Below are 26,269 nucleotides of genomic sequence, written 5' to 3' on the forward strand. Positions count from 1 at the left end.
AGACCACATATATTGTTGGCATAGTCCAAAGTGTTTATTAAACTTTGAAAATCAAAATCACCTGCTTGTGAGCATCTTATCTTACAATATTCTAACTCACTGAATGGGAGAAACAAAGCATACAACATAATGTGATTACTTTTAAGACACAGAAGTAAATTTATTGAATGCTTCCCTAATTAAAAAAATAATAATCTAAGTAATGATTATGTCTTTATAATCTGGGATGAAGCTAAAGTTCCTCCTTATTCAACAACCTCACATCTTGTAGCTAACATGAGGTTAAATTTCAAACCACATCCTTTCAGAAAGAAAACTGCAAATTTAAGATCTCTAACCTTTGCCAGTCTATTTTAGAACACTGAAAATGTTTTTAGCCTGAACCAGAAGTTTCTCTCTAGAACACAAGAGCTAAGACTATAAACTTTGTTCCTGGCTTATCCGTTACGTATATGAGGCATTATAATAGTTAGCAACTTATTATGTGCATACCTCAGAAGCTGGTCCCTACAGCTTAGTTGGCATGGGGCTTTAGCCATTTTTTAAATAAGGAATTGTTAGCAGGAAATTGAACCTCAGCCTAATCCCAGTGGATCAATATGACAGAATTCCAGGGAACCCTGATATCTCACTTCTCTTCACAGGGTCTGTTCCTTGCTGCTTGGCTTTCAGAGAAATCAGGCCATAATTAATATTTCAATGGCGCAGGAGCTGATACTTCTGCTGCAGTGAAGTAGTTCATTCACTTTGGCAAGGTTTTCTCCCGATTCCTTATTTGCAAAAAGCACACCGCCAGGTTAGTTGGCCTAGATCATTTCCTGTTTTAAAATTTTTTTGTGTGGGGGAGGGAGGGGATTAAAGTCCTGAATGCTCATCTAAATTAGCTAATGAGAGACATGGTACCTTGCCCAGGATGCTGCGATGCAATCCTACTGGACTTGCAGTTTTGAGGAAGTTTCCTGTGGCCTTGAAACACCTGGGCCATCAACTGCTGTCAACAAGTTTTCTTCCTCTCCTTGGCACACATAATGAAGGCGGACTGTGTATTAAAGGCTTGTGGAATGCACTGAGCTCCTGTGTGTGTCTGCACAGCACTGGGCATGTAGACATCTAAGGGTGGAAGTACCTTCTGGCCAAACTAAGAGGTCAGGTTCAGACTCCAGAACAAAAGATCTGGCCATCTCCAGTGTTCCTAAGTCAGAGATACCTAACCAGCACTTAAGATTTCTGTAATTACTGATGATGCTTTCACTGCTTTACTTTGATATAATGACTAATGGATACAAACTGGTTCCTATCCTGAATTTGTTTCTGGTCACCAACAAATTCAGGATAGGAACAAGTCTGATACCAATGAAGCAAAGGCTTTATGTACTGAAGAAATTACAGCAAAAAGTACCTCACAGCTACACAAATTTGGATAATGGGAATTCACATACAAAAATTTACATATAACCAAACGTACTGGCAGCCAAACTCCTGGAATTCGTGGCTGGCTAGCTTGGTAGGCAGACCTACTTTGGTGACTTCATTAATCTTGCCGTGATTCACCTCCACATTTCACAGGACTGAATTTTTTGTATCTCACCCACACTATCATGGCAGGGTTTGACTGTTGCCCTCAAGAGATTATTTTTAAATTGACTAGCATCGGTAACAATGGATAGGCCTTCCCCGCCCCCTCTGAGTTTCTTAGATTTAAATAAAATGACCATAAGACATGATACTTGAAGCAACAAGAAAACTGAACTACATCAATAGAAGACAAATAAATCCTGATGCAAATTTCTTTCACATATCCCTCACTGCCACCTCACCAATTTCTCTTGGGGCCTAAGATTTTGTTCAATAGTACCTTTAGTTTAGCTTCTCATATTTACTTGTCAACATCCCAATGCACCACTAGACCAAAACTTCAAGTACTAAGGCCAGCTATTTAACATGAAGCCGATAGATTTTCCTGGGTTAGGCCATTTCATCAAGATAATAAGTCCAAGAATAGATAGAGGGGGACATGTGAATGTCTTGGTGACGCAGTGAGAATGAATGATTCAGGGACCAGCGACTTGATTCATCTCACACTGAACATCTGAGTCATTCAGGAAAAGTATCTTGTATTTACTTTTTAGAAAAAGGTACATTTTGAAGATGCAGAACAGTTTGATTCCATTTTTTTGAAGACATTTGAATGTCAAATCTAGGGCTATATCTGGATTCCATAACACTTGTGTGTGGTGAGGTGTTTTTTTTAGCACTTCCTAAAATTTTAAAGCATAAAGCAGCAATTACTATATAAAGATAAAAAAGAACTAATACAACCTAAAACCTAAAATCAAACACAAAATTAATCCATGAGGTGACAGAAAGGGATGTTAGCTCTCAGTGAGATCAACATATCTTTTCAACAAACCTGGCTAATAATTTGGGGATATTAACATGGTTTTTGGTTTAGGCTTCAGGTCATGACTTAGGTCTCACTGTTTTTCAGCTTCAAATTTGGACCTGCCTTGGAGACTGGATGACCAAAATGATATCAGTAACACAAATTCCAAAGATGCTGCATATGCGCCATTGTTTCCTGCCACCCAACCTGAAGTCAAGTTTCCCAAGTAACTCTTCCAGAGTAACCCAAGTAGAGGTAACCACTGGAGCAGCGAACTGATCAGCTTAAGAAGTAAAGCAGAGATGTGGCCCACAGAGAACAATCTGGCATCCATCAAGGGAAGGACTCAGTGGGATTCTGGGAGGCCCACACTTGCAAAGGCTATTCCCACAAAGGATGACCAGGCTGCAGATACACACAGACACAACCCCTGAGGAAGCAGCTACATCTCCTGATCCAGGAAAGTACATGAACCTGAGTCACCACCTCTCCAGATCTCAGGTTCTTCTCCTGTAAAAGGGACTGCATATTGTGATTCCATAAACATTAGCCTTGTCAGCAGTGTTCTTCTCAAAGTGTGACCATCGTATCTGTGGCTTAACTTTAACACAGTCATACATTTAAAAAGGAATTTGATGGTTTATAACAAAATACCTACAGTGATCACCTCTGGATGCAGGTAAATATAGGTGGGTTTCACTTCCTTCTTTTGTGGTTTTCTGAATTTAAAGATTTTTCTATAATGGTACGGATCACGTTTATAATTAGACAAAGAAAACTATTTTAAAAGTGAATTTTCCTATATTTAAAATAGCAGTTCTCTAATCCAAAACTGATACTATTTTAATTTAGTTAAACCTTCAGAAGATGAGCTCCCTATTCAAAGTGAGGAAAGGGATGGTAAAATGTTGACACCACAATACATTTTTGCTGTGCATGTGGATGATAATGTTAAACCTGAAATCATATCTTTAAAATTCGGGGTTGAGATATGCCCACATGTGTACCTATAAATGTCCCAGTGATTTCCTGATCGCATCTAAAAAGATTCACTGTACCAGTCCTCTGAAAGGGAAAGAACTGCTCTAAAGTCTTAAGCTAAAGGAAAAAAAAAAAAAAGATGTTTCTTTACCTTTATTGCAATTATCCTAACTCTTTGGAGGGGAGAAGCAAAGAACTATTTGAAAATCTGTTGAAAGTTATAACTCCTCTCAAAAAAAAAAAAAAAAAGTCAAATCTCCTTGATTTTGTTGATTGTTCCTAGTATACAGAACTTCCAATGTCTGAATATTTATGTGAATTATAACTGTACTGAGTTGGAATTCCCCAGAATCAGACCCAAGACAAGGATTGGAGTGCAAGTAATTGACTTGGGAGGTGGACAAGTAAGGTAGGGAAGAAAGTGACTAAGCGGTACATTAGTGAGCAGGTCACTGCTCTGAGCAAATGGATCTCCCGTCTGCTGGGGACCTCAGGGAGCCTGCAGAGGACAGGCCTCAGGGATGTCTCAACTAAGGGGCCAAGAAGCTGGGCTACTGGTCCAGCTCCCGTTAGTTGATGGTTGGGGGCTACTCTCAGGGATGATAACCTCCTGGCACTTCTGACCTGACCCAACATTGGTAGCAGAGACTTCAGGCTAGGAGTCCCAGGGGCTTGTAGTAGGAAGCTGTTAGGTCAGAAGACAATGACTTGATGGCGAGTGCCATGGCATGTGGGCAGGGCACAGACAGAATATGCTGCCACCATTAAGTATAAAAAGAAAAGTGCCCTTATTTAGATTAAAATGCAAACTACAATGTCTACACTTACTGAGTGCCCACTCTGTGCCAGGCACAGTTTTATGACTGTTAGTCCACAATCTAGTGGCGAGACAGCACATAGACAGGTTACTGAAAAATAAAAAAGCTCTAATAAAAAGATTTTAAAACTGGGGCCCAGGGTTCTTGACACTGGAAGTGGAAAGATTAGCTTCTTCAAAGGGGCTGTAAACGTATATAACATTTCCTCCAGGAGAACAAAGAAAGAGCAGAGATTTCACCCTGATGACAGCCACAAAAACACCACACAGTCTGCCAACTCACAATTTTCTTCAACTCAGAGAGCTGAAACCTCAGTATAACCAACTAACCTGAAATTAAGGAAAGAGAGGCACTCCAAGGAGATGGACCTGCTTACCTGGGGCAATGCTGCTGAATGCTGGCAAGAAGAAATGAGCTAGTAAACTGGTAAAGGCTAAATGTGGGCAAGCAAGAGAATACAGAACTCTGAAGGACCACAGACAGGAGGTGAACCCACACTCAGGTTCTTCTACGTGGACCTCCCCAGGTGCCAACATAAAAGCCTGGCCAGAGTCCGGAGACCGCCTCCCACTAGGTGCAGGCCTGGGGAGGAGAATACCAACTGCCTGGGAGAGGCACGAAATACCACCTGGATCCTTCTCTCCTATCTCTGCTAGAGAAAAAAGGCCTTAAACTGCTGAGGGAAGGGCAAAAGACCCTGTGCTCCTTAGGACACTGGTGAAAGCCCACTGTAGCTGGGAATTTGTCAGTATAGTGTAGTGACCCTATTCTATGAACAGTTTAACTCAAAAACAGCATGCTTGTTATAAACACAGCTTCCAGACCCTGGTCCCTCCTTCAGCCAGGCCACCAACCTAAGCCCCTTCTCAACAAGCACTATGGAGCCACCCAGGGTAGAGGAATCTCTCAGGGATTTGGAGGGGAAGGAGAGAAAACCATGGCCCAAAAGGGGGCTTTGGTGGAAGAAATGTTTTAAAGATGAAGACGGAGCCTGATTACGGATGGGGCCAGGAAAGTCAAAGAATAGGATTAATAATGATCAGGGAGTAAGGAGGATGGGTTATAAATCACTTGGCATGAATTTTCTTCTGAATGTTACATCAATGTAGTTGCTTAGACATGCAAGTTTAATTTCTGTTTGAAATAAGGGGGAAAAGCCTACATGAATAGATTCTGGATTAAATTTAGTATCAGATTTAATTTTTACAGTCAAGAACAATTAAATTGTCTGCTCGAATTTTCTGGATCACGAGAGCTATTCACACTGAAATGTCTAACGTTTTGCTCGTTGTCAAAACGAAAAAAAAGCCTTCAAGTGCTGACACGAAAAACTGTGCTTTATTTCAAACTGTGCAAATCACAGTAACAGAAGCTCATCACACGTATGAGAGAAGACATACTGGAAGTAAGACTCATCTCTTCTCCTAGTGGGTCTGCCATAAGCAGTAGCTTCCAACTAAATATCAATGAACGCCTGTTTTACTATTTCTCCAATCTTATTCATAGTTACAAAATCAGGACAATTTCCTTCTTCTATTAACTGCCATTTATTGAACTAAGCATTATTTCAAAGAAGCGAAGCGCTAGTCATTGAAAAGTAATTCCATTTCAGATACCACATTAAACTTAACAGAGGCATTTAAACATGTTTGATGATTGAAAAATTAAACATGCTTACGTTATTCAGTCTCGTTCTACAGCTAGCCCAAACTTAAATAAACCTTATCACATGGTTTCTAAAGGATATAGAGTAAAACTGTATTCTTCCCCAGCTCTCTCCCCTCCAAAAAGCTTTAAGAAGCTCAGCGCAGAACTGAAAATTAAAATGAATCCAATAAAAGTGAATGAAAAAGTATCTTCAGACCGACTCTATCAATGTCTTTACAAGCAAACGGAGTCACAGAGAAGGGGCCTGCACACTAGTTACAGCCTATACTTTCCCTGTCAGGAGGCTCAATCACCTAAGCTTCTTAAAAGCAGTAAAAAAAAATGAGACCATAGGCTACAGCATAGATTTGTTATATCTTAAATATTAAAAACATGAAATGTCAAGATATATTTATTTAAAGTAAGTGAAATTGTACGTCAGGATTTTTCTTTTTTTTTTTCTGAAGCTTTTTTTTTTTTCCTGAAGCTACTTTATGGAAATTTAAAAATCAGATGAAATGTCTGTGTCTTTGATCGGCATTAAAAGAAAAAATAGGGGAAGGGGGAGGGCTCTGCTTTGGCTTTCCTTCAATTATGAAGCAAGGTGATACTCTGCATACTAAATTAATTCCATTTCGCATGTTGTTTAACTTACTTTGCATACCTACACTTCTATGTGTTCCAGGCAGTTTTAAAATTTAATTTTCGAAGCAAAACCACAAATCAAAGATGTTCAGAACAACCATTTTCTTTCTCTTATCCCCAGAATCATGGACAAGTTTTTTTTTTTTTTTTTTTTTTCATGGACAAGTTTTAACACAAGCTTCTTGAGGACAAGCACTCTGCTTTATATCTTTGCTGCCCTGACATGTCTCAGCCTGCGGGCGGAAGGCAGGAGAGGAAAAGACTCTGGCAGACTTGAAGTTGCCACACAGATCAAGACAATCGAGCCTCTCTGCAGTCAGTAAGGACATTTCTGGCATCTCTGAGGCTCACCTGGTACTGTAACAACACTTCTAAGAGTGAATGTCCTGAATGTAGGGACTAGGCCTTTCCCAAATCATTTCTGTACCCCTTCCCATACAGAGCACTGGGCCTCTGTAATAAATGGTTCTTGACTACAATTCTCCGAATTCTACTGAAAATTTCAAAAGATAAGCCCAAGTTTGTTTTTAACTTGATGAGATTTTTTGTTTTTAATATACTTGTGAGCATGGTCCTTTCTTTTTTTAAAAATTTTATTTATTTAATTTATTTTTGGCTGCGTTGGGTCTTCGTCACTGTGCGCGGGCTTTCTCTAGTTGCGGCGAGCGGGGGCTACTCTTCGTTGTGGTACACGGGCTTCTCATTGTGGTGGCTTCTCTTGTTTCGGAGCAGGGGCTCTAGGCGCACGGGCTTCAGTAGTTGTGGCTCGCGGGCTCTAGAGCGCAGGCTCAGTAGTTGTGGCACACGGGCTTAGTTGCTCCGCGGCATGTGGGATCTTCCCAGACCAGGGCTCGAACCCACGTCCCCTGCATTGGCAGGCGGATTCTTAACCACAGTGCCACCAGGGAAGTCCCCTTGATGAGATTTTAAGTGATGAAAAAAATAAGATCACACATCCTTGTACATCAAATGCTTTCCATAATTCATTAACCAAATATTAACTACTAAATAACAACTATCTTATTTCAGTATTAAGAACTGAACCACAAACTAAACTTACAGTTTATTTTGATACTTTTATTACTGTGACTCTCTTATAATTTCCTTGCTAGTGAAATGAAGGTAGTATATCACCTATTTTTACAGAGTTATTAGAAGGATTAAATAGATATTCATAGAAATGCTTTGGAAACTGTAAAGCTATATCATATTGCTTTGTTAACCAAAAAACATTTACAGTTTTGTTATTTTATTTATAATTGGTCCCAGCTACTCTCTATACCAGCTGCAACAGAATTTTCTGCAATGACAAAAATGTTTTGTATCTGCCTATTACTATAGCCACTTGTCCTATGTGGCTATTCAGCACTTACAATGTGGCTACTGAGGACAAGAAACTGAAGTTTTAATTTAAAATTTTCAATAGTCCATGTGGTCAGTAGCTACCAGATTGGACATCACAACTCTGTAGCTTCAAAAACATATAACTTTTCACTGTTTAAAAAAAAAAAAAGTTCAGGAGATAAAATTTTCTTTGTTTTCTCAGTCACAGTGTTCACTCTTTCAACATGTGACAGTACTATATAAAAATAAGAGACAACAACTTAGAGAAGCAAAACCCCACTTAATACAGCTTATTTGGCAAAGGGGTCTTTAAGAACAAACCATCAAAACTTCATTTTGACGTAGCTTATTTGACAACTGAGGTCTCCAAAACATCTAGATGGCATATACCAAAAACTGGCACATACTAGGTGCTTCGCAAATAACTATTAATGAAAGAAGGACCTGAAAGACTATCTTTCATATACATCTCAGCATTCCTAAGTTAGAGGTTGGCCCTGCCCACCAACATCACCAGCAGGCACAACCTCTACTTCCTGAATGAGCTCTACTTGAAATGTGTCACTTGGTAGATAGCAAACATACAAGACAAGGGCCCTGCCTCGAGAGCTACAATCAACTTGGAGGAAAGAGACAATAGAAAAGTTAATCAGTAGATGTTAACAGTCCAACACAACAACAGAAAAACCACCATGGGGAATTTATCATTAAAAGCCAGAGAAAAGAGACATTTGGAGAAGGAGAGGTGACCATCAGTGGTCTGAGGTCACACACACAAGGAAGGATTTGAACTAGGTCTTGGAGGGCTGTGAGGATTGAAACAGACAGCGCAGGGAGTCAGGAAACAGTGAGTCGAAACTGGTTTTGCTGACGCAGAAGGTTCAGGAAGGAGAGTAATTAAGGTTTGATTGTGAAGGGCCTTTACTGGTAGGCAGGCTGGAGTCTAAAGTGATCCTGCAGGGTGAAAAATGGGGACTCACTAAAGGTTAGAGTGGAGAGGGATGACTAAGGTTATAAACAAAGTATTTCATTATTCATTTACCCAAAGCAGGTATCTGGTGCTTAATATGTATGTCAGGCACACTGCTAAGTGAGGGTTACAGTGACGGCTGTGACACAGTTCTAACCTGGACAGTGCTCACAATACAGCCAGGAACACAGACAGAGAAATAACCTGAACACTGTGTGACACATATTTGTAGCAGAGTTACATGCAAAGTGCTAAGAAGCACAGGTGGGAAGGTTTAAATCTGCAGAGAAGGGCAAAGGAGGCTTCACCAAGGAGGGGTCATTAAGTTAGACCTTGAAGGGAAAAAACCATGGGCTCACCAGACAGAGAAGGGCATACCAGCTACCTACAGAAAGCCTTTGGGAAATCTAAAATTTGTTGGGAAGATCATACTTCTACGAAATTAAAAGGTGCTGAGGTTGTATCATTCAAATATAGAGAAAGGGGCTTCCCTGGTGGCTCAGTGGTTGAGAGTCCACCTGCCGATGCAGTGGACACGGGTTCGTGCCCTGGTCCGGGAAGATCCCACATGCCGCAGAGCGGCTGGGCCCGTGAGCCATGGCCGCTGATCCTGCGCGTCCAGAGCCTGTGCTCCGCAACGGGAGAGGCCACAACAGTGAGAGGCCCGTGTACCGCCAAAAAAAAAAAAAAAAAAGTTCCAGGTATGCTTGTCGGCTTCCACCTGACAACTGGATTGTTTCCAATCACATACAAGGATACTGTCTTCATTTTAAATCCCTAGTTCACCTGTTAGCATGGTACACAATAAACTTTTGTTTTAAAAGAATATTACTACAATTGTTTACATCATATACAGGTGAAGTTCTGAAAAAACTAACATTAACAATTACATTTTAAAATACAGAATTGTTATTGGAAATTAAATATACCTCCTGTCTAAAACAAAACAAAATATAACAGAAAGAAACAAACAAACCCTGAAGTCAAGCTACAAAGTAACTTCATGAATTCCATTTAAAATCAATGATGAGACTAATGTTCATAGCATTATTTACAATTGCCAAGATATGGAAGCAACCTAAGTGCCCATCAGTAAATAAATGGATAAAGAAGATGTGGTATATATATACAATGGAATACTACTCAGCCATAAAAAAGAATAAAATTTTGCCATTTGCACCAACATGGATGAACTTAGAGGGCATTATGCTAAGTGAAATAAGTCAGAGAAAGACAATGATACCACTTATATATGGAATCTAAAAAAATGCAACAAACTAGTGAATATAACAAAAAAGAAGCAGACTCACAGATGTAGAGAACAAACTAGTTCTCTGTATCCAATAGGGAGAAGGAAGGTGGGAGGGGCAATATAGGGGCAGGGGATTAAGAGATACAAACTATTTGGTATAAAATAAGCTACAAAGATGTACTGTACAACATGGGAATGTAGCCAATATTTTTTAATACCTGTAAATGGAGTATAATCTTTAAAAATTGTGAATCACTATATTGTACACCTGTAACTTATATAACACTGTCCATCACCTGTACATCAATAAAAAAATGAAACAAAATAAAATCAATGATGAGATTCTGCTAAAAATAAGGTAGGAGGCAGTATTTGTAAAATACTCGGTAATAAAAGATAAAAGACTCGGTTTCACAGATACGGTTTTCATAATTTACCAAAACTATAAATCTAACTTTTAAATTACCGAGGTCACATGTAATTCAGTGTATAATTATAGAAAGGAAGCTTTAAAAATTATAATTTAACCCAGTAATTGCATTCCTGGGCATTTCCCTCAGAGAAATATAAACTTATAACATAAAAACCTGTATAGAGATATGTCTAGTAGCTCTGTAAATTGAAAATAAATTCAGATGTCCCTCAAAGTGTGAATGGTTAAACAAACTGTGGTACATTCTTATTATAGAATACTACACAGCAATAAAACAGGAGAGAACACTGATACATGTAACAACTTGCATGAATTTCTAAAAAATTATGCTGAGGAGACAGATACAAAAAACTCTCAAGTTACATACTGTAGATTTCATTCATGTAACATTCTTGAAATGATGAAATTATATAAGTAAATTATATTTCTATAATGTATAGAAAGAGGACAATTAGTGGTTGCTAGAGATTAAGGAGGGGGTGAGGATGGAAGAGAAGTGGAAGTGTGACTGCAAAAGGGCCACACGAGGACCCTTGGAGTGATGGAAATGTTCTGTATCTTGATGGCATCGATGTCAATATCCAGACTGTGATACTGTTCTATGGTTTCGCAAGCTGTCACCATTGGGGTTAAATGGGTAATGGGTACACAGGATGTGTGTATTATTGCTTATAACTGCATGTTCTGTGAGTTATGAACTGTGAGTTCATAATCATCTCACAATTAAAAGTTTAATTTTTAAAAATTATAATTTATTCAAATTTTATCACAGTGATTACTTGAGGTTGGGGGAGGAACCACCAAAATGTTTAAGAGTGTTTCTAACTACACTTTTAAAACCAAACAAAGGTTTGCTGCACCCACTACATCAAAAACAAGCTGTGAAATTTCCTGTTTTATGACTATTAATGTTTATGTAATTTTATAGTGCTAATTATGCTTGTATTATTTTATTAACTTTTTCCTTTGAAAGACTTCATGTGCTTAAAAATGCATCTACTTTTCACCTCAACTCATCAGCTGAATATAACAAAGATATTACTAATTCACAAAAGGCAAGGACACAGAAAGTTTGCTCACGTTATATGGCCAAAACCTGACCAAGCTTGTCTTGGTGCTTCACAGCTACATATTAATACTCTGAGAAAGAGCGTGCTATGTAAACTCATCTCACCATAGTTATAATCCAGGCAATAATGAATATGAATCAGTCTGTTTAAGATTTTCTAATTAATGTCTTCAGCAAGTAATTTGACATAATTATTTATCTACCAAACTGTATTACAAAGGTAATTGTTTAAATAAGGCAGAATGCAGTTTTTCCATTGAAACATGTACAATAAATAGTTTTGAGTGTCTAAGACCAAACGGTTTACAAAAGTAGTTTACAAAAGGAAAGAGGGATGGTATTAGGCAGGGACAGGTTTATCCTAGAGTAGAAGGTGAAGGTATGCCAAGATTGGAATTAAAAACCCATTCATTCAATTAAGGCATCCAGAAAGACTGGAGGTCAAGATTAAGTCATGCAAAAAAACAAAGTCCCTGTTCTCAAGTAGCTCAGGGAAGTAGAAGGACCATAGGAACTTGGAACTGATATACTCCAGTTACATCTTAGGATGATGGATTTATGGATTTATGCTGTTTCTATGGAAAATTGCATTCAAAGTTCTGATCAAGTAACTCAAACAATATTTTGGAAGATTGACACCTGCCAATATATTGTCCAAAGATTTCAGACTGACACATATTTCTCATATGTGGACAGTCTGAGTTAGACATTTAACAGCTGAGTTGCTTATTGCAGGTCTCAAAATAACAGCAGTTCTTGTGAAAGTCCAATTGGGTTTTCTGATTCCTCTTTCAGTGCTTTTTAAAAACTGACTTTGCTGCTTATTCACTCATTAACAAACTGACAATAAGTGGAAAATTCCCATCAGTGCATCAGTCTGAGGTTCCAGGTAAGATTCAATGAGACCATTTATTCTAGCAGATGTCTCAAGAGATTTTCAAAACATTCTTCTGTTTATCCGTAACAACAAAAGGGAGTATTTTCAATAATAGATAATAAGTTTGGACTTATAAAGGCATATAAATTGTATAAAGAATAAAGAAAAGCAGAAAACACAATAAACCAGAGTAATGCTATATGAAAACGAAAAAAAGAACTTACTTAAAATGGCAGGTTTTAAGGCATAAATTATGGTTCTTCATAAATAATGCATTTTCGTTGTGACCAATTATTTTACATAGGCTATGAGGTAAAGTACTTCAAGAAATATAAACCAAATAATCAAGTTCATGATTAAAGTCTTTTCTGAAATCACTATTATTACTGGTAGGGAGCACTTTTTCAAATGCAGCCTTTTTCCAAAGAAAGCCGCTGACAGTGGTTAACACAGCTGTCTATCTAGATTCTGGTAACGTATCACATAACACACCTAGGAAGTAGGTTTAGCTAAAACCTAGTGAATACAAAGTCATTTTACAGCTCATCCTCAATACTTACAGAACAATTTTGCATGTTTATTTATATACCAAAGTTTTCTAGAAGAATTTTTTCCAGTTCATGTGTATTATCTTTACCAACTAAATGGTAAAATTAATCACAGCTTCCTCAAAGATGGAGAATACTGAATTCAACATAGACTATAAAACTCCCTAGGGAAACTCATATTTTGGCCATGAGGCCACTGAGTCTCATACAGAGCAGGGGACAAATGAATGATGACTAAATGGAACCAAAATGAATCATGTATCTTTTTAAATAAGAGGTATATAAAAGAAAACACAATTCTTCACACACAGTAGGACTCCAGCAAATATTTGAAGTGCTAATTGTGTTCAGTCCCCTCACTTGGACCCCTGGTGGTACTTAGGACTAAGAAGTTATTCTAACTAGGTTAGTCCTTGTTCCCCATTCAATCCAGGTTGCAGGTGTCAGACAATATGATGAACCTCACTGCAAAGTGGTTATTACTGGTTTCCACTTTGAGTGTTTACAATTCTCTTGAAGGTATAGAAACTTAAGAGCCTGTTCAAGTGTTTACTTTGATCATACTGAGAATTCAACCAATATTGCATGTATTAGTAGTATAACTGATTCTCCTTTTTGAAAATAATGTACTTATTGTATTAGCAAAGGGAAATAGTCAATCTCAATATTTTTTAAATTACTGTATATGGAGGTATACATATGTAAGTTCTATAGGAATTTTTCCCCCTTTGTGGGGGAGAGCAGGATCTAGGAGAAAATCTCTTTGCTGGATTTTTTAATTGCTTAAAAAAAAAAAAACCACAGACACAAGAGCACAAATCTAAGTAAAATATCATCCTGTTGAAATATGCTGCAATTTCTGAACACTGGTTGGTTGGCCATGCACTAAAAAACCAGAGTTAAATGAAACGACCTATATTCTATAATGAGATATAGATCAATGAGTTCTGTTTACGGAAAAGCAACAGTTTTTCCAGAGGAACAACTCTGTCTCGGTTGCTTAATTTCTTTGAGGACAAATCAAACCTTTTAGGGGAAATCGAACCAAAGCAAATGGTAAATGAACCTTTCTCATTTTAACAAGACCAGTCCCATCTAACCACCACCTAAATTAACTTCCCTTCTATTTCTATCCAACTTCTGGAAAATTTAGCCTCAACAAGGGCTTGAGCCTCAAATGTGCACAGCAGACTGGTTTGTTAACAAATAAGTCCAAGAAGGTAGCCACTTACTCAGCCATTATGGGAACAAATGTTTGTCTGGCTGCAACATTTATATTTTTAGAAGCTGAGCGTTTCATATGTATAACTTCAATTTTCTCCCCTTAACCCAAAGGGCAAATTGTAATAAATTCTTGAGAAGACAGTACATTCTTGCTGAGGAAAAAATACAACAGAATGAGAATGCTGGCTGTGCTAAGAGAAGTGAAATATAAGCACTAGAAGGACTCTAGAGAGCATCTGGTCCAACACCTTCATTTCATAAGATGAGAAAACCAGAGACCAGAGGAGTTAAATGACTTGCTCATGGCACACACGCCAGCTTGGTGATACGGCCAGGTCTAGGACTAGAGACTACATCTATTAAACCACTGTCTTTTTGTTTACATCAAGTATTTTCCAAACTTTTCTTCTAGTTTTTCTTGCTTTGGTAGTTTCCTGCCAATTTCAAGTGTGAACTTCGGAGAGAAAAGGCAGCTTAAAGAGTTTATTTACAACGTGCCTTTTAGTCCATAATTGGTTAACACTAACACTTTCTTCACATGTTGACTAGCAAAGACATTTTATAAAATGACTACCACTTAGAATTACAAATGCAATAGTTGCATACACATTTAAAAGGTATATTTTACATTTTGCAAGTGTATAATACTATCAGTCTTTACCTTTTAAACGTAACAGTTGATTAAGATGTGTTTACCCAACCTCCTACACATTAGTGGTGTTTACATGCCTCTAAGTACTGCCTGCCGAACAAGGTCTAACTTCCCTATTTTAAAAAGGCCCTTAGTTGATTTATTTTGCTGGATTCTCTTCTTTAAAAGCAATCTCTTGCAAACTATCAAGCTCATAATAATTTTTCTTCAGTAGTTTATTTCTTCCCCACAAGATCCTATTTAGATTCATAATCATATTGACTAAGATCACAGAAAACATGCCAGTAATTTGCCTGGCATATAGTAGATGCTACAGAAAGCATCATTAAGTACCACAATGGAAGAATAAAAACGACTTAAATGTATTATGAGCTGGCCCTAAGCCAGGCCCTGTTGTAAGTGCTTTACATGTATTAACTCATTTAGTCCTCACAACAACAGTATGAGGTGGATACTTTTGTCATTCTGTTTTACAGATGAGCAAAATGAGATCCAGAGAGGTTAGATAATTTACCAAGTTACACACCTAGCAAACAGAAGAGGCGGAATTGAACCATGACACTCTGGCTGCTAACTCCAACACCTCACTGCCTTATAATGACACTTCTCATGGGCTTCGCTCTGTGTGAAGGTAAAATCCCAAAGACTTTCCCTGGCCTAAGACACCTTGGTTCACCTTGAACTGGGGTGGGGGTAGACAGAGACCTTCAAAGCATTATATGGTTTATTCCCTTCCCCTCACTTCCCAAAATTATACTGTTAAAGAAAAAAAAGCTATTTAAGATGAACATGAAGGAGATTCAAAAGTCTCAAAAGAGAACCCCAACTTCCTGTTGTTATGATTTGGGGTAGAAGGGAAAATAGGAATGATTACATACAGCAATGCTTATGAAACCTTTTTTCTTAAAACAAAATACAAAAAAACCCTGACAACTTTGGGAACCTTGAGTTGAAATATATCTTAGATCAATGCAATCCAAAACCTGTGCTTTTAAAAGTAGGAAGCTGTAACCCAAATATGAAATGGTTTGTGGAGGTCATAAGGTTTAATGGCAGATCTCCTAATTTCTGGCTTAGGGTGCTTTTCACCTCCTTCTCATGTTTGCAATTAAAGAGAGAGCTTACAGTGGACCAGAATTTCAGATACCACCTACCCACTGTTTTAAAAGTATATTTGTAAATAGGCTGTGGGTGTCCATGAAAAATTATATTCTAAGTTCGAGGCCAGGCCCCCAAAGCCTGCATGGTACTCTGATAGCCCCTCTTCAACCTCACATTTTACATAACTTTCATAAAAATATAATCATTTTTATGACAAAACCCCACATCTGCTCTAAATTCAATCTGGAACACTAGGCACCAACTTCTATATTCTATGTAAGTGGTCCCTGAAAGGGGGCTTTTTCCACCTCTCCAAGCAGACAGATGCATTGGTAGTGGTAGTGGTACGTGTGTGTTGGGGCGGGCAGGGACGACACAGGGATCCAGATTAAGGAAGAGCAGAATAAACACCCTTGGATGTTTGTAACTCACTAAATTCATACTGAATAAGACAATAACTATAGAAGTTAAACATGCCTTGGCTGTTGATGAAAAAAGGGTTACTGGTTCCCCTGACCCTCTCCCTCCCCATCCTTTATTTGTGAGTTCTGGACTTTGTGAGGGCTATATTGTATATCAGCCTACAGGGATGGGCATCTAACCAATCATCAGGCATTATTCAGTTCATGAAAAATGCTTCACAACGATATGATTTAAAATAATTCAGACACTTCCACATTTTAATTTATGTATTTTATAGTATTAAAAATGTACAGTGCAATGTCTAATGACATTTTATCACCCGCAATGAATCACTATATATGAGTCATAATAAACTATATTATCAAGACTATGAATAATGAAATTATCATCAATGTAGCCAACATTTATTGGTATATCAAATATATTGGTATATCAAATTTATTTTAATAAATGAATTTATCAAATAAATCTAAATTATAATTTAAAAAAAACTCCTCAGACCAATGACAAATGGAATGTCTATAGCATTCTAAGTTTAACTGAAGAGCACCATCATGTAACATCCCCAATTTAGTTATGGTAACACAGCCTCCAAAAGATGAAGATAATTCCACTGAATTACTGAAGTGACAGTGGGAGCAACTTTTGAATGTTGTACAACTTCTCAACTGAAACCAGTAAGCACGTGAATTATTGCTGTTTGTGACTTAGGGCCTGATGCCCTTACCCTAGAAGAAGTCTGTTATTTTTCACTGCTGGGCATCAAACTAACTTGCTAACTGTTATCATCACTAACTGGAAGTATACAAAGCCTTACATCCAGTTTTACTTTGACTGTCTCTGTTTCTCTCTGTTTGCAGCTATTTGTAGTTACATTTTGGGCATGAAATAGTTACTTAATATTCCTAACATATCCAGTCTATTGGTGTCATGAATTAGATTCTTCTTCCCCCTTCAGTGCAGGAAAAGCACTACAAAACCATTTAACACATTGAGGAAGTAATTATCTCCCAGTACACTGAAGGTGTGAAGGCAACTTCCCAAAGTGACATACAATTCCATGAATGATTAAGCCCTAGAAGAACCCTAGAATAACCTCTACTTCATCTTCCAGTTAAAAACAAAGGAATAATGTCCATTTTAAAATGAAGCAAATTATGGGCATACCTCTTGACTGGAACAGAAAAAAAAATTAGCTTATGGAGCATTCTCAAAATACCTTAATATTTCAAAGTAGTAAGGTGAGGCACTGGACTTAAATGATCAGCATCATCGAGGGTATGAAAATTCTCTATTTAAATCAACCCCTGGTCAACAGCAAGGAAATAACTCAGTTTGAAAACTGGCAATAATTGGATTTTAAAAATTAAATAAATTTTAAAGTTTTAAGTTAAATTTACTTTCCCAATTTGTATAGAAAACAAAGAAAATTGCAATTCTGACTTAATATAGACAATCCAGATACTCAAGGTCATACAATTGCTAAAGTTTTTATTGAACTCAGTTTGGTAGTAGTTTCCTTAAATTCAAATTGTGTCAAAACTACTCACATAATTAGATTTGGTTTATTCAGCTTGTAAATGCAGCAACAGCCCTTTCCCCCCCCCATGAACGCCAGCTGCTCCTACTTTCTGCTTACCTTCTCTCATGCTTTCCATCTCCACTGTGGCTCCTCTATCTCCCTCCGAAGACAGTACAGGTAAGAATTCAGATAACTGGATGTTTCGCCCCCCAAGTTAGAATCTTCTACATCATACATAAGACACGTAACGCAGCTACCTTCTCTTATGTAATAGTGGGGTTGGGGAGGAAACGCACTCTGATCGAAACAGTTTATGTCATTTTACTGTGAATGATCACCAGTTTCAAAACTTCCTCCCTTCAAATATCTGTAACAAATAGAATATATTTCTAACTGAAAGCCTACCTTTACTTAAAGCATGTAAAACTATTTGTACAGTCAATCATTCATACACACACAAACACACACACACACACACACACACACACACACACACACACACACATTCTCTATATACCTGAACGGGCTATTTCGATTTCTAATGTGGCAGAGAAACTCAATGTGCTTTTACTTTCTAATCTTCACATCAAATCAAATATGCACGTGTTAAATTCTGCTGTGAGGACTGTGTTACATAAGTTTCCTGTTGGCATCTCCAAACACTTCCCAATATCCTACACAGTGTTACTAACTCTCATTTAGAGCTAAATCTCTAAATTAGAAGGTCCACTAATTACGAACATACCTGAAAAACAATGTAGCAGCCAAAAGACACAACCTTACCCAGCACAAAGTTTTTTTTCCTTTTCTATTTTTCCTTTCCATTGGGTTCTTAAGTAAATAAAAGGCTCGTATATTTTCAACGCCCTTGATCCCTACACAGTAGTGTTAGAAGACAGCTGGACAATCAACTTATTATTTTCCTGAATCTGATACAAAATAGCCAAGTGTGGAGAGGCTTAGAGTAAATTCAACCTCCAAAGAAAATTGTGTCAAATAAAAGCACACATAGCATGCTTTTCCAAATCCAGAAACACTTATTTTGGACATCAATTGTTCTCATTTTCATGTTACCATTTTCCACAACTGTTTCACAGGTACCAGAAATGAGGATACTTTCTACAGTAATATACTACATTCAAAAAGAGAAGCAGTCTTCTACTTTACCTTTTAAAATAAGAGAATCTAAGCCCAATTCTAGAAAAGCAACTTCTGTCAAAAATTTGCTTTTCTGCATTAAGGAAAATAAAATTTCATTGAAACTGTATACTAATCACTTGGGATTTATACACAATTACCATTCTTTATAAGTTGTAGAGCTGTATTTTTATTTTTCGGTCAAATTTGGGAACAAAAAAAGAAAGAACTGTGACCTCAACTAATAAATTACATCTTGAAATATACATGATCTTGTAGTACCCATGTTACTTCCAATGGTAACTGACACGCCCTGAATTGAACTGTGCCAGACAGTCCTATCTGTCCCATCGCTGACCAAACACTGCTTCTCTGTTTCTATTCATTATGTATTATAAGAGGTCCCAACACAGCCCAGTATGCAAGGAAAAAATTACAATTTTTATGACAGCAAAGTGATGCATTCAAGTTCTTTCTTGAACTATATCCCCATCCATGAGCATTAACAGACATTTTTTGATAGAGCTAAAATTACGTTAGCGGCAAGCTTTTTACTCTAAGAACCTTCGGCACCCTTTCCTGCAGGTTTTCAAAAAACCCTCGTAAAAGTCAGGCACTATTCAAACCTTGCAAACCAAACTCGCCAAGAACCTCGTGCAATTATCTATAACCTTGGCTACACCACCATCGGCTCGAAATTCACGGTCCTGGAGACCAACGCACCAAAATCCCAGAAGAAAGGCTATCTGAAGCCCGAACTGCCGGGCTTCCTCTCCGCCGCCCTCTCTGCCGCATGGAGAAAAGCAAGGGGAGGAGAGGAGTGGAGCGAGGCTCACCAGCTCCGAAGATGCTCCGGTGACCTCTGGCTGCTCGGCGAGAGCTGGACCGGGAAGGCGCTAGTTCTGACGCGGCGGGTCGTGTGGACTATGCCCTTGGTGCATTCCTCGCATTCCTGCACAATCTGTCGCCAGCCGAGGAGCCCGCGGTGCACGTTCCCCCCGGACACACACACCTGCTTATTGCTGCGCCCCGCGCGGCCACGGCCGCCGCGGCGCCTCTACTGCCCGAGCTCGCTGTCGCACTCAGCCAACACGCAGCCAAATCTCAGCCCTGCCGCTCACCCCCTCGCTTCCCGCGGGGGAAAAGAAGAGAGGCCTGAGCAGCCCCAGCGGCGGGCAGGGACACTCGTTCCGCCGGAGGGGGAGCGGGTGGGTGGGTGCCGCAGCTCCTCTTCAACTCCTGGCAGGGAGAGAAGGAAGCGGCAGCGCAAGAGGGCAGGAGGGGAAGCTTGGGGCTGGAGAACCGGGAGGGGTGGAGCGTGAGGATAGGCGGTGAGGGGAGAGGGGCGCACTGGACTGGGCGGTGGGCAGGACCGGCAAGGAGCGCGGGGCTCAGAGGGCAAACACAAGACCGTACAGGCAGAAGGGACGTGAGAGGAAGGGGAGGGGGCCAAGAAGCGGGAGTTGGGGCTAGAGAGAGAGGGACGGACAGCCCCGAGGGCTGGAAAAGGCGGGCGCCCAGGGGTGTTGGGGGCGCGGAGCAGAGTGCCCGGCGGGCAGGAGCTGGGAAGCCTCCGAGCAGACGTCCAGGAGGGCTCGGCGTGGCACTCAAGTTTGGGGCTGGGGGCCCTAGATCCAAGAAGGCCAACGTGGGGAGGGGTCGTGCGCGGCATGTAGGGGATACCGGGGCAGAATAATCGCAGGGAAAAGCAAATGGAGGGTGAAACTTGTGCGCCTGCCGGGGGGAGGGGAGCAGGCAGGCTAGTGCGGGCAGAAACACGAGGCGGGGCAGGAAAGCCGAGGCGGCCGCGAGGCGGTGGGGACGGAGTAACGGGAGGGAGGCGCCCGTCTCCGTCTCCCTCCCTCCCTGCCCCGCGCCCCTCGCAGGCAGGTCTTGGCTCCGGCGCGACGGGGCGAGGGCCGGGGGTCTCGTGGGCAGGAGTCTCCGCGCCCTCCCGCGAGCCCGCACACTTACTTTCCAGGTTAGGCAGCAGCCGTCGTCGCTCCGGGGATCAGGAACATCGGCGCCGAGGGGTCGCCGCTGCGGCACCCGAAAAAATTAAAAAAAGTGCCGCGGCCGAGCGACTGCCCGCCCCTCCCTCCCCCTCCCGCCCCCTACCCCAAAGCGGCTCGCCCACCACCCCCGACGGCGGCGGTGGCCAACTTGCCCCTCTACCCCTTGCCCATGGTGCCGCCTCCGCGGCCGGCGTCGACGCGGACTCAGCCCCGGAGCCCCCTCTACTGCCCAGAGGCCGCCGCCCGCCCAGCCGCCAGCCCGCCTGCCCAGCCAGCCCCAGGCTCCCGGGAACGTCAGCACGCCGCCGTCTCCGGACCTGCTCCCTGCCAATCCCATTGGTAGGAAGGAAAAGGCTGGCCCTCCCCATTGGCCCGGCCCTCATATTGAACTGACCAATGGGAACTGAGGTTTCAGGTCGCCATAGAGACCGATGCTGTTAAGAGCTAGAGGGCCTGGAAACGGTGAGGAGTAAGGATGAAGGTATCTCTGGCTTTGGGCGCGGGAGAGGGTGGGGGAAAGAACTACCGGGGGATTCCCGAGTGCTGGCTCTGAAATTGGGGCAGCTTTCGCTTTGCCTTCCTGGCAACAGCAGCTGTGCATGGTAGGGTTTGTCCGTCGCGTCAAAGGCGGGGACAGCTGAGCCACTATACGAATCCTTGAGAGCCTGGGAGTGGGCGTTTCACTTTTCCTGCGACTGGGGAGTCCCTCAGCCTCTGCCCTTTGAACTTTGACATGTGTGCAGCTTCTGCTTCACCAGGTGAGTTTGCACCCCATCCTTTAAATCATTGCTTCTTCCTGACGTCACTGATCCACATGAATTCTACTTGTTCTTCCCAACCACTCCCCCTTCCCTTGGGTGGATCTTGCCTCAAAATTTGGGGTCTAAAGACTTAAAGGAGACCCAAAGATGATTTCCTTTGGATGATATTTTGATGAGGAAACAGGCTGACGTATTGTATGGTGGATGTCATTGAGTCAATGCATGAGATAATGTGTTCCCCGCTTCCCAGAGAAAACCTCTAATCTCTCCATTGAAGGATATGTATTAAACACCCATCTGTGTGTACATTCTGCACTATTAGCTTGACAGGTACATGGTCTTTCCCCTAAGAGTTTACAGGGTTGGGAAAGACACAGGTGATAGAGTTGATCCTGCATGTCTTCTGATAATTTCACAAGGGAGTAAAGGAAATAGATTACAGTTGATGGATTTTGTTTTCTAGGTACTTCCCAGTTTATCTCTAAATTTGATAAAGAAATTAACTGAGAGATGGAATCACACAAAAAATCTGGAGCTTTAACTACAAGTGCTTTGCTTTCATTTAAAGTCACTTTGTTCTAGTTTGTCAATAGCAATTTTTTTTTGTAAATAACTTTCATATTTAGATACTAGCTATTAAAGTAGGACTTCATGAACATATTAGGCTTTTAAGCATATTGCCTATGATATAATCATTGATATTCTTATGTTCCTTCTTTTTGGTGATTTTGCTATTTTTATACTAGTTTCTTTAGAAAGAAGACTGTGTTTATGTTATTGCCCTTCAAGTTGGAGGGACCATATTGTGTGAAAATGCTGATAGGATTTTGGAAATTACAAATATTTTGTTGAGAGAAACAGATTAATATGTGTGCAAGCTACATATGTCTAACTACTGTCCTGAATTTTAAGTTGGATAATATGCTTTGCTTTTGGTTTTTATCTTACCATAATTGAAAATTACAAAAATAGATAAGAATTGTTAACCTGGTACATTGATTAGAAAAACATCTTTCAAAAAAAAAAAAAAGAAAAACATCTTTCACAATTTGTGGTAAAATTGTACATCGTTGATAATCCTATGCAGGGTTGGACTGTGGAACAAAACAGCTGAACATGAGTGTTCCCCCTAAATATTTCCAGAACTGGGAAGAAATCAGAATTGGAGTGCTGTCTCATGCCTTGCCATCATGGAAATTAGCTCATCATGCTTTCAATTTCTTCCTTTTGCTTTCTTTTTGGTGTTTGTTTATAGGAGAATAGGAAAAGTAAAATGCACATTTTTATAAATAAGACTCATATTTAATGTACTCACAATATACCAATGACTTGGGGTTTTTTTATTTTTATAATCATGGAAGATGTGTTGAGTGGAAAGGAAAACATTAATATTTCCTTTTTCCTTGCCTTAGGCTAGCAAAGAAAGAAGAAAACAAGAACTAACTGATTTTTTTACTCCAGTAATCTTTTCTTTTTGCATTTTTCTCAGATCACATGTTTGATGAGTATTTTGATATTGTGTATTTCATGTTTCTAATGATTAAAATGTTACTAAAATCCACCATGAAAAATGTCCCTTAAGATGTTGTCAATCAACATTATTATTATTATTATTATTATTGGTAATTCTCATGCTTCAGTGAAAGGTTTCTTTTGAAGTTGCTCCTCTAACAACCAAGCATTGCTGGATAAAGAAATCATTTTGTTCCACTAAAAGTTTATGCTATCCAGACTTGGCTGGGTCTTCACTGATTCTCTAAATTCCTTTCCTCATCAGGAGGGTGATTATCCAGAATACTGATCCAAGGACATTATTCAGGGCACTTCTCCCATATCTGTCCTATTTCTGCTCTCCTCAGGCCTCCACTCTACTTGGTCTTCTTCCAGTTCTGCAAGTGATCTTGCCTCCTACCTGACTGAGGCATCCACCACGAGGTTTCTCAACTTAACTTTCCTAAATCTCAGTCTCAATTTTCACACTTCATCACTTCCTTCAGTCCTGGCTGAGAAGGGTGACAGCCTTCTGTTCCAAGCTCACACTCCACTTGTGCTCCTAAACATTGGCCATCCTCCCACCCCAGAATTTTCCTCCATTGATTATAATTGCTCTCTTAGATCATGTGTTACATCCTCTCCTTCAAAATTTTTTTCTACACCTTACAAATATCTGATCTTTGGAGATCCTTCTCCCTCCATATCCATCTATAGGCTTTTCTTTTCAGCAAGAAACAATTTGAAAGGAATTTCTTGCAGCTTCTATTTTTTCACTACCAATGTTCTGCCCTTGAATACTACTCAAATGATTCTGAAGATTGTGCTCTTTGCCCTCAAAACCCTAACTCTTTTTGCCAATAAAGTTCTCCTCTGCAAAAGTGCCCTTTACTTGCAAATTGCAATGCCTCAATTCCAGATTTCCAGTGAAGAGTAGAAACCATTGTCTCCCACCCCGAGGGTCCATAGAAATGCAAATTATTTACATGTAAAGGGGAAGCATTTCACCTGCTAGCCACACTACCTTGGTGGAACTAACTGCTGGGAAATTGAGATAGGAAGCAGGGCCTCTGCTCAGCCGACTGTGGGGGCATCCTCAAGAACAAAAGTAAACAGCAGAAATCCAGGGGAACTTTTAAATTACTGTCTCAGAAAGAAGTCAACCTGAACCTTTCATGATTATGAAAACTTTGTAACTTTCCAATGTTTGTTATTTTCACATTAGCCCATAATGACTAGTAGTGAATTTCTGACAAAGAATAGCAGAGGAAGCAAGGAAAAGAAAGAAGCAGAAACACTGTCTCTTTTCTCATTCTTGGATGCCTATGGAGGAGGTGGGAGCAGTTAAGATAAGAACTCCACAAACACACTGCTTGGGGGTGGGGAGGTGTTGTTTGTTTTTAAAAGGAATGTTAAAACACAGGCAGGTGGCAAATGAGGGAAAGAGAGCAGTGGAATAAACTTGTCCTGGGAGAGGATGCTAGAGCTTAATAATAATTCTACTCAGGATTGCAGAATTGGCTGTATCCCACCTCCAGCACATTCTCTGAATATGCAAATCCTCCCCTGCCTTTAGAGGCCCAGCCAAATAAACCATTAAACCTGTAAAGCCTTTTCTGAAAATTTCCTGATCTTACCTGCCTCTGGAGAGGATGATTTTTGATTTAGTGTATTACCTTGGCACTTAAAACTCTCTACCCCGTGGTATAGTTATATAGCGTATGAGCCTTCTCTCCTAAAGGATCAGATACATGTCATGGTAATGACCTTAGCCTCCATAGTGCCTTGGTCTACTGAAGTGCCTCCCACACTAGGAAAAGCCAACAGTAATGAATCCGTGTAGTCTTTGGAAGAATTTGACTTGCAACAATGAAAAATTAGAATCAGTAATGTTGGGAGGTAATTAGAAAAAGATGGACTAGAGGTTCAGTGTGGAAAAGTGAGGTAATGTATGGCAGAACAGAGTAGAGGTTTCTGCCATGTAATCTGCTAAGAGAGAAAGGTCTCAGATCTCATCTCTATCAGGACCTATCTCTACTCCTCTATGAGGGAGGGGACCTGTGTGAAAAGAACTGGCTGCATGTGCTTTGGCTTGAAGTTATCATATTCAGAGCTAAGGCTATAAAATTCTGTATATTGGGGATATCAGTTGAAACTCAGCTTTGTGAAGCAGTTTAAATAAGGGTTGCCTACATTTTTTTCCATCGAAAGCATCCAGGTTGCTCTGTCTTTTGGAACACCATAGAATCATGCAAATTTAACAACTTCATAAAATCAGAAAGGCATCAAACATCTGGTAAGTATAATAGACATGTTTTCAAGTACCTATATGCATAGCCCTTGAAGTAAGCAGTCCTGCATGCCTCATGACCTTTCATCTGGCCATGGAATCAACCCTGGTGGGGACCCGATACAAATGTAGCCAATCCATTGGCTGACCATTGACCCATAACCTATACTAATACCAATCAGATTTTTTTCCCCTGGAAATTTGGAAATGAGAGACCAAGTGAGCCAGAGAGAACAGCTGCCTTGGTCCTAATGTTTTCTGGGTTTTTATTCTCCCCATGAAAACAGAATATAATCCTTTTCTTTTTTTTTTTTTTTTTTTTTTGCCGTACGCGGGCCTCTCACTGCCGTGGCCTCTCCCGTTGCGGAGCACAGGCTCCGGACGCTCAAACTCAGCGGCCATGGCCCAGCCGCTCCGCGGCATGTGGGATCTTCCCGGACCGGGGCACGAACCCGTGTCCCCTGCATCGGCAGGCGGACTCTCAACCACTGCGCCACCAGGGAAGCCCCTATAATTCATTTTTTTATTGTTCCTTGATATTTTAAAAAAATTAAATATACTTGACATATAACGTGTTAATTTAAGGTATACAGTGTGTTACTTTGATACATTTATATATTGCCATATGATTGCCATTGTAGTGATATTTATCACATTACATAATTATATTGCACTACTGTCTATAT

General features: G+C 40.1%; 2 protein-coding genes across 28 annotated transcripts in view; one reads left to right on the forward strand and one right to left on the reverse strand.

The window, feature by feature from the left end:
* Window positions 1-21,152, reverse strand: part of PKP4 (plakophilin 4) — a 252,134-nt gene extending 230,982 nt beyond the window's left edge. For 14 of the 17 annotated variants that reach the window (XM_067741842.1, XM_067741838.1, XM_067741840.1 and 11 more), the window contains exon 1: window positions 21,001-21,152. The gene's annotated coding sequence lies outside the window, so the exon portion shown is untranslated. Of the gene's footprint in view, window positions 1-19,862; window positions 20,266-21,000 lie in introns of all 17 variants that reach the window. The other 3 variants (XM_067741834.1, XM_067741852.1, XM_067741851.1) reach the window with 3 other exon arrangements.
* A 23-nt stretch (window positions 21,153-21,175) lies between these two features.
* The window catches only part of CCDC148 (coiled-coil domain containing 148), a 337,625-nt gene continuing 332,531 nt past the window's right edge, over window positions 21,176-26,269 (forward strand). For 4 of the 11 annotated variants that reach the window (XM_067741862.1, XM_067741859.1, XM_067741861.1 and 1 more), the window contains exon 1: window positions 21,533-21,799. Coding sequence is in view for 4 of the 11 variants with exons in the window: in XM_067741854.1 (XP_067597955.1) it covers window positions 21,473-21,503 (31 nt within the window). In the remaining 7 variants the exon portion in view is untranslated. The other 7 variants (XM_067741858.1, XM_067741853.1, XM_067741856.1 and 4 more) reach the window with 5 other exon arrangements.

Source organism: Pseudorca crassidens, chromosome 6, assembly GCF_039906515.1.
Source record: "Pseudorca crassidens isolate mPseCra1 chromosome 6, mPseCra1.hap1, whole genome shotgun sequence".
NCBI lineage: Eukaryota > Metazoa > Chordata > Mammalia > Artiodactyla > Delphinidae > Pseudorca > Pseudorca crassidens.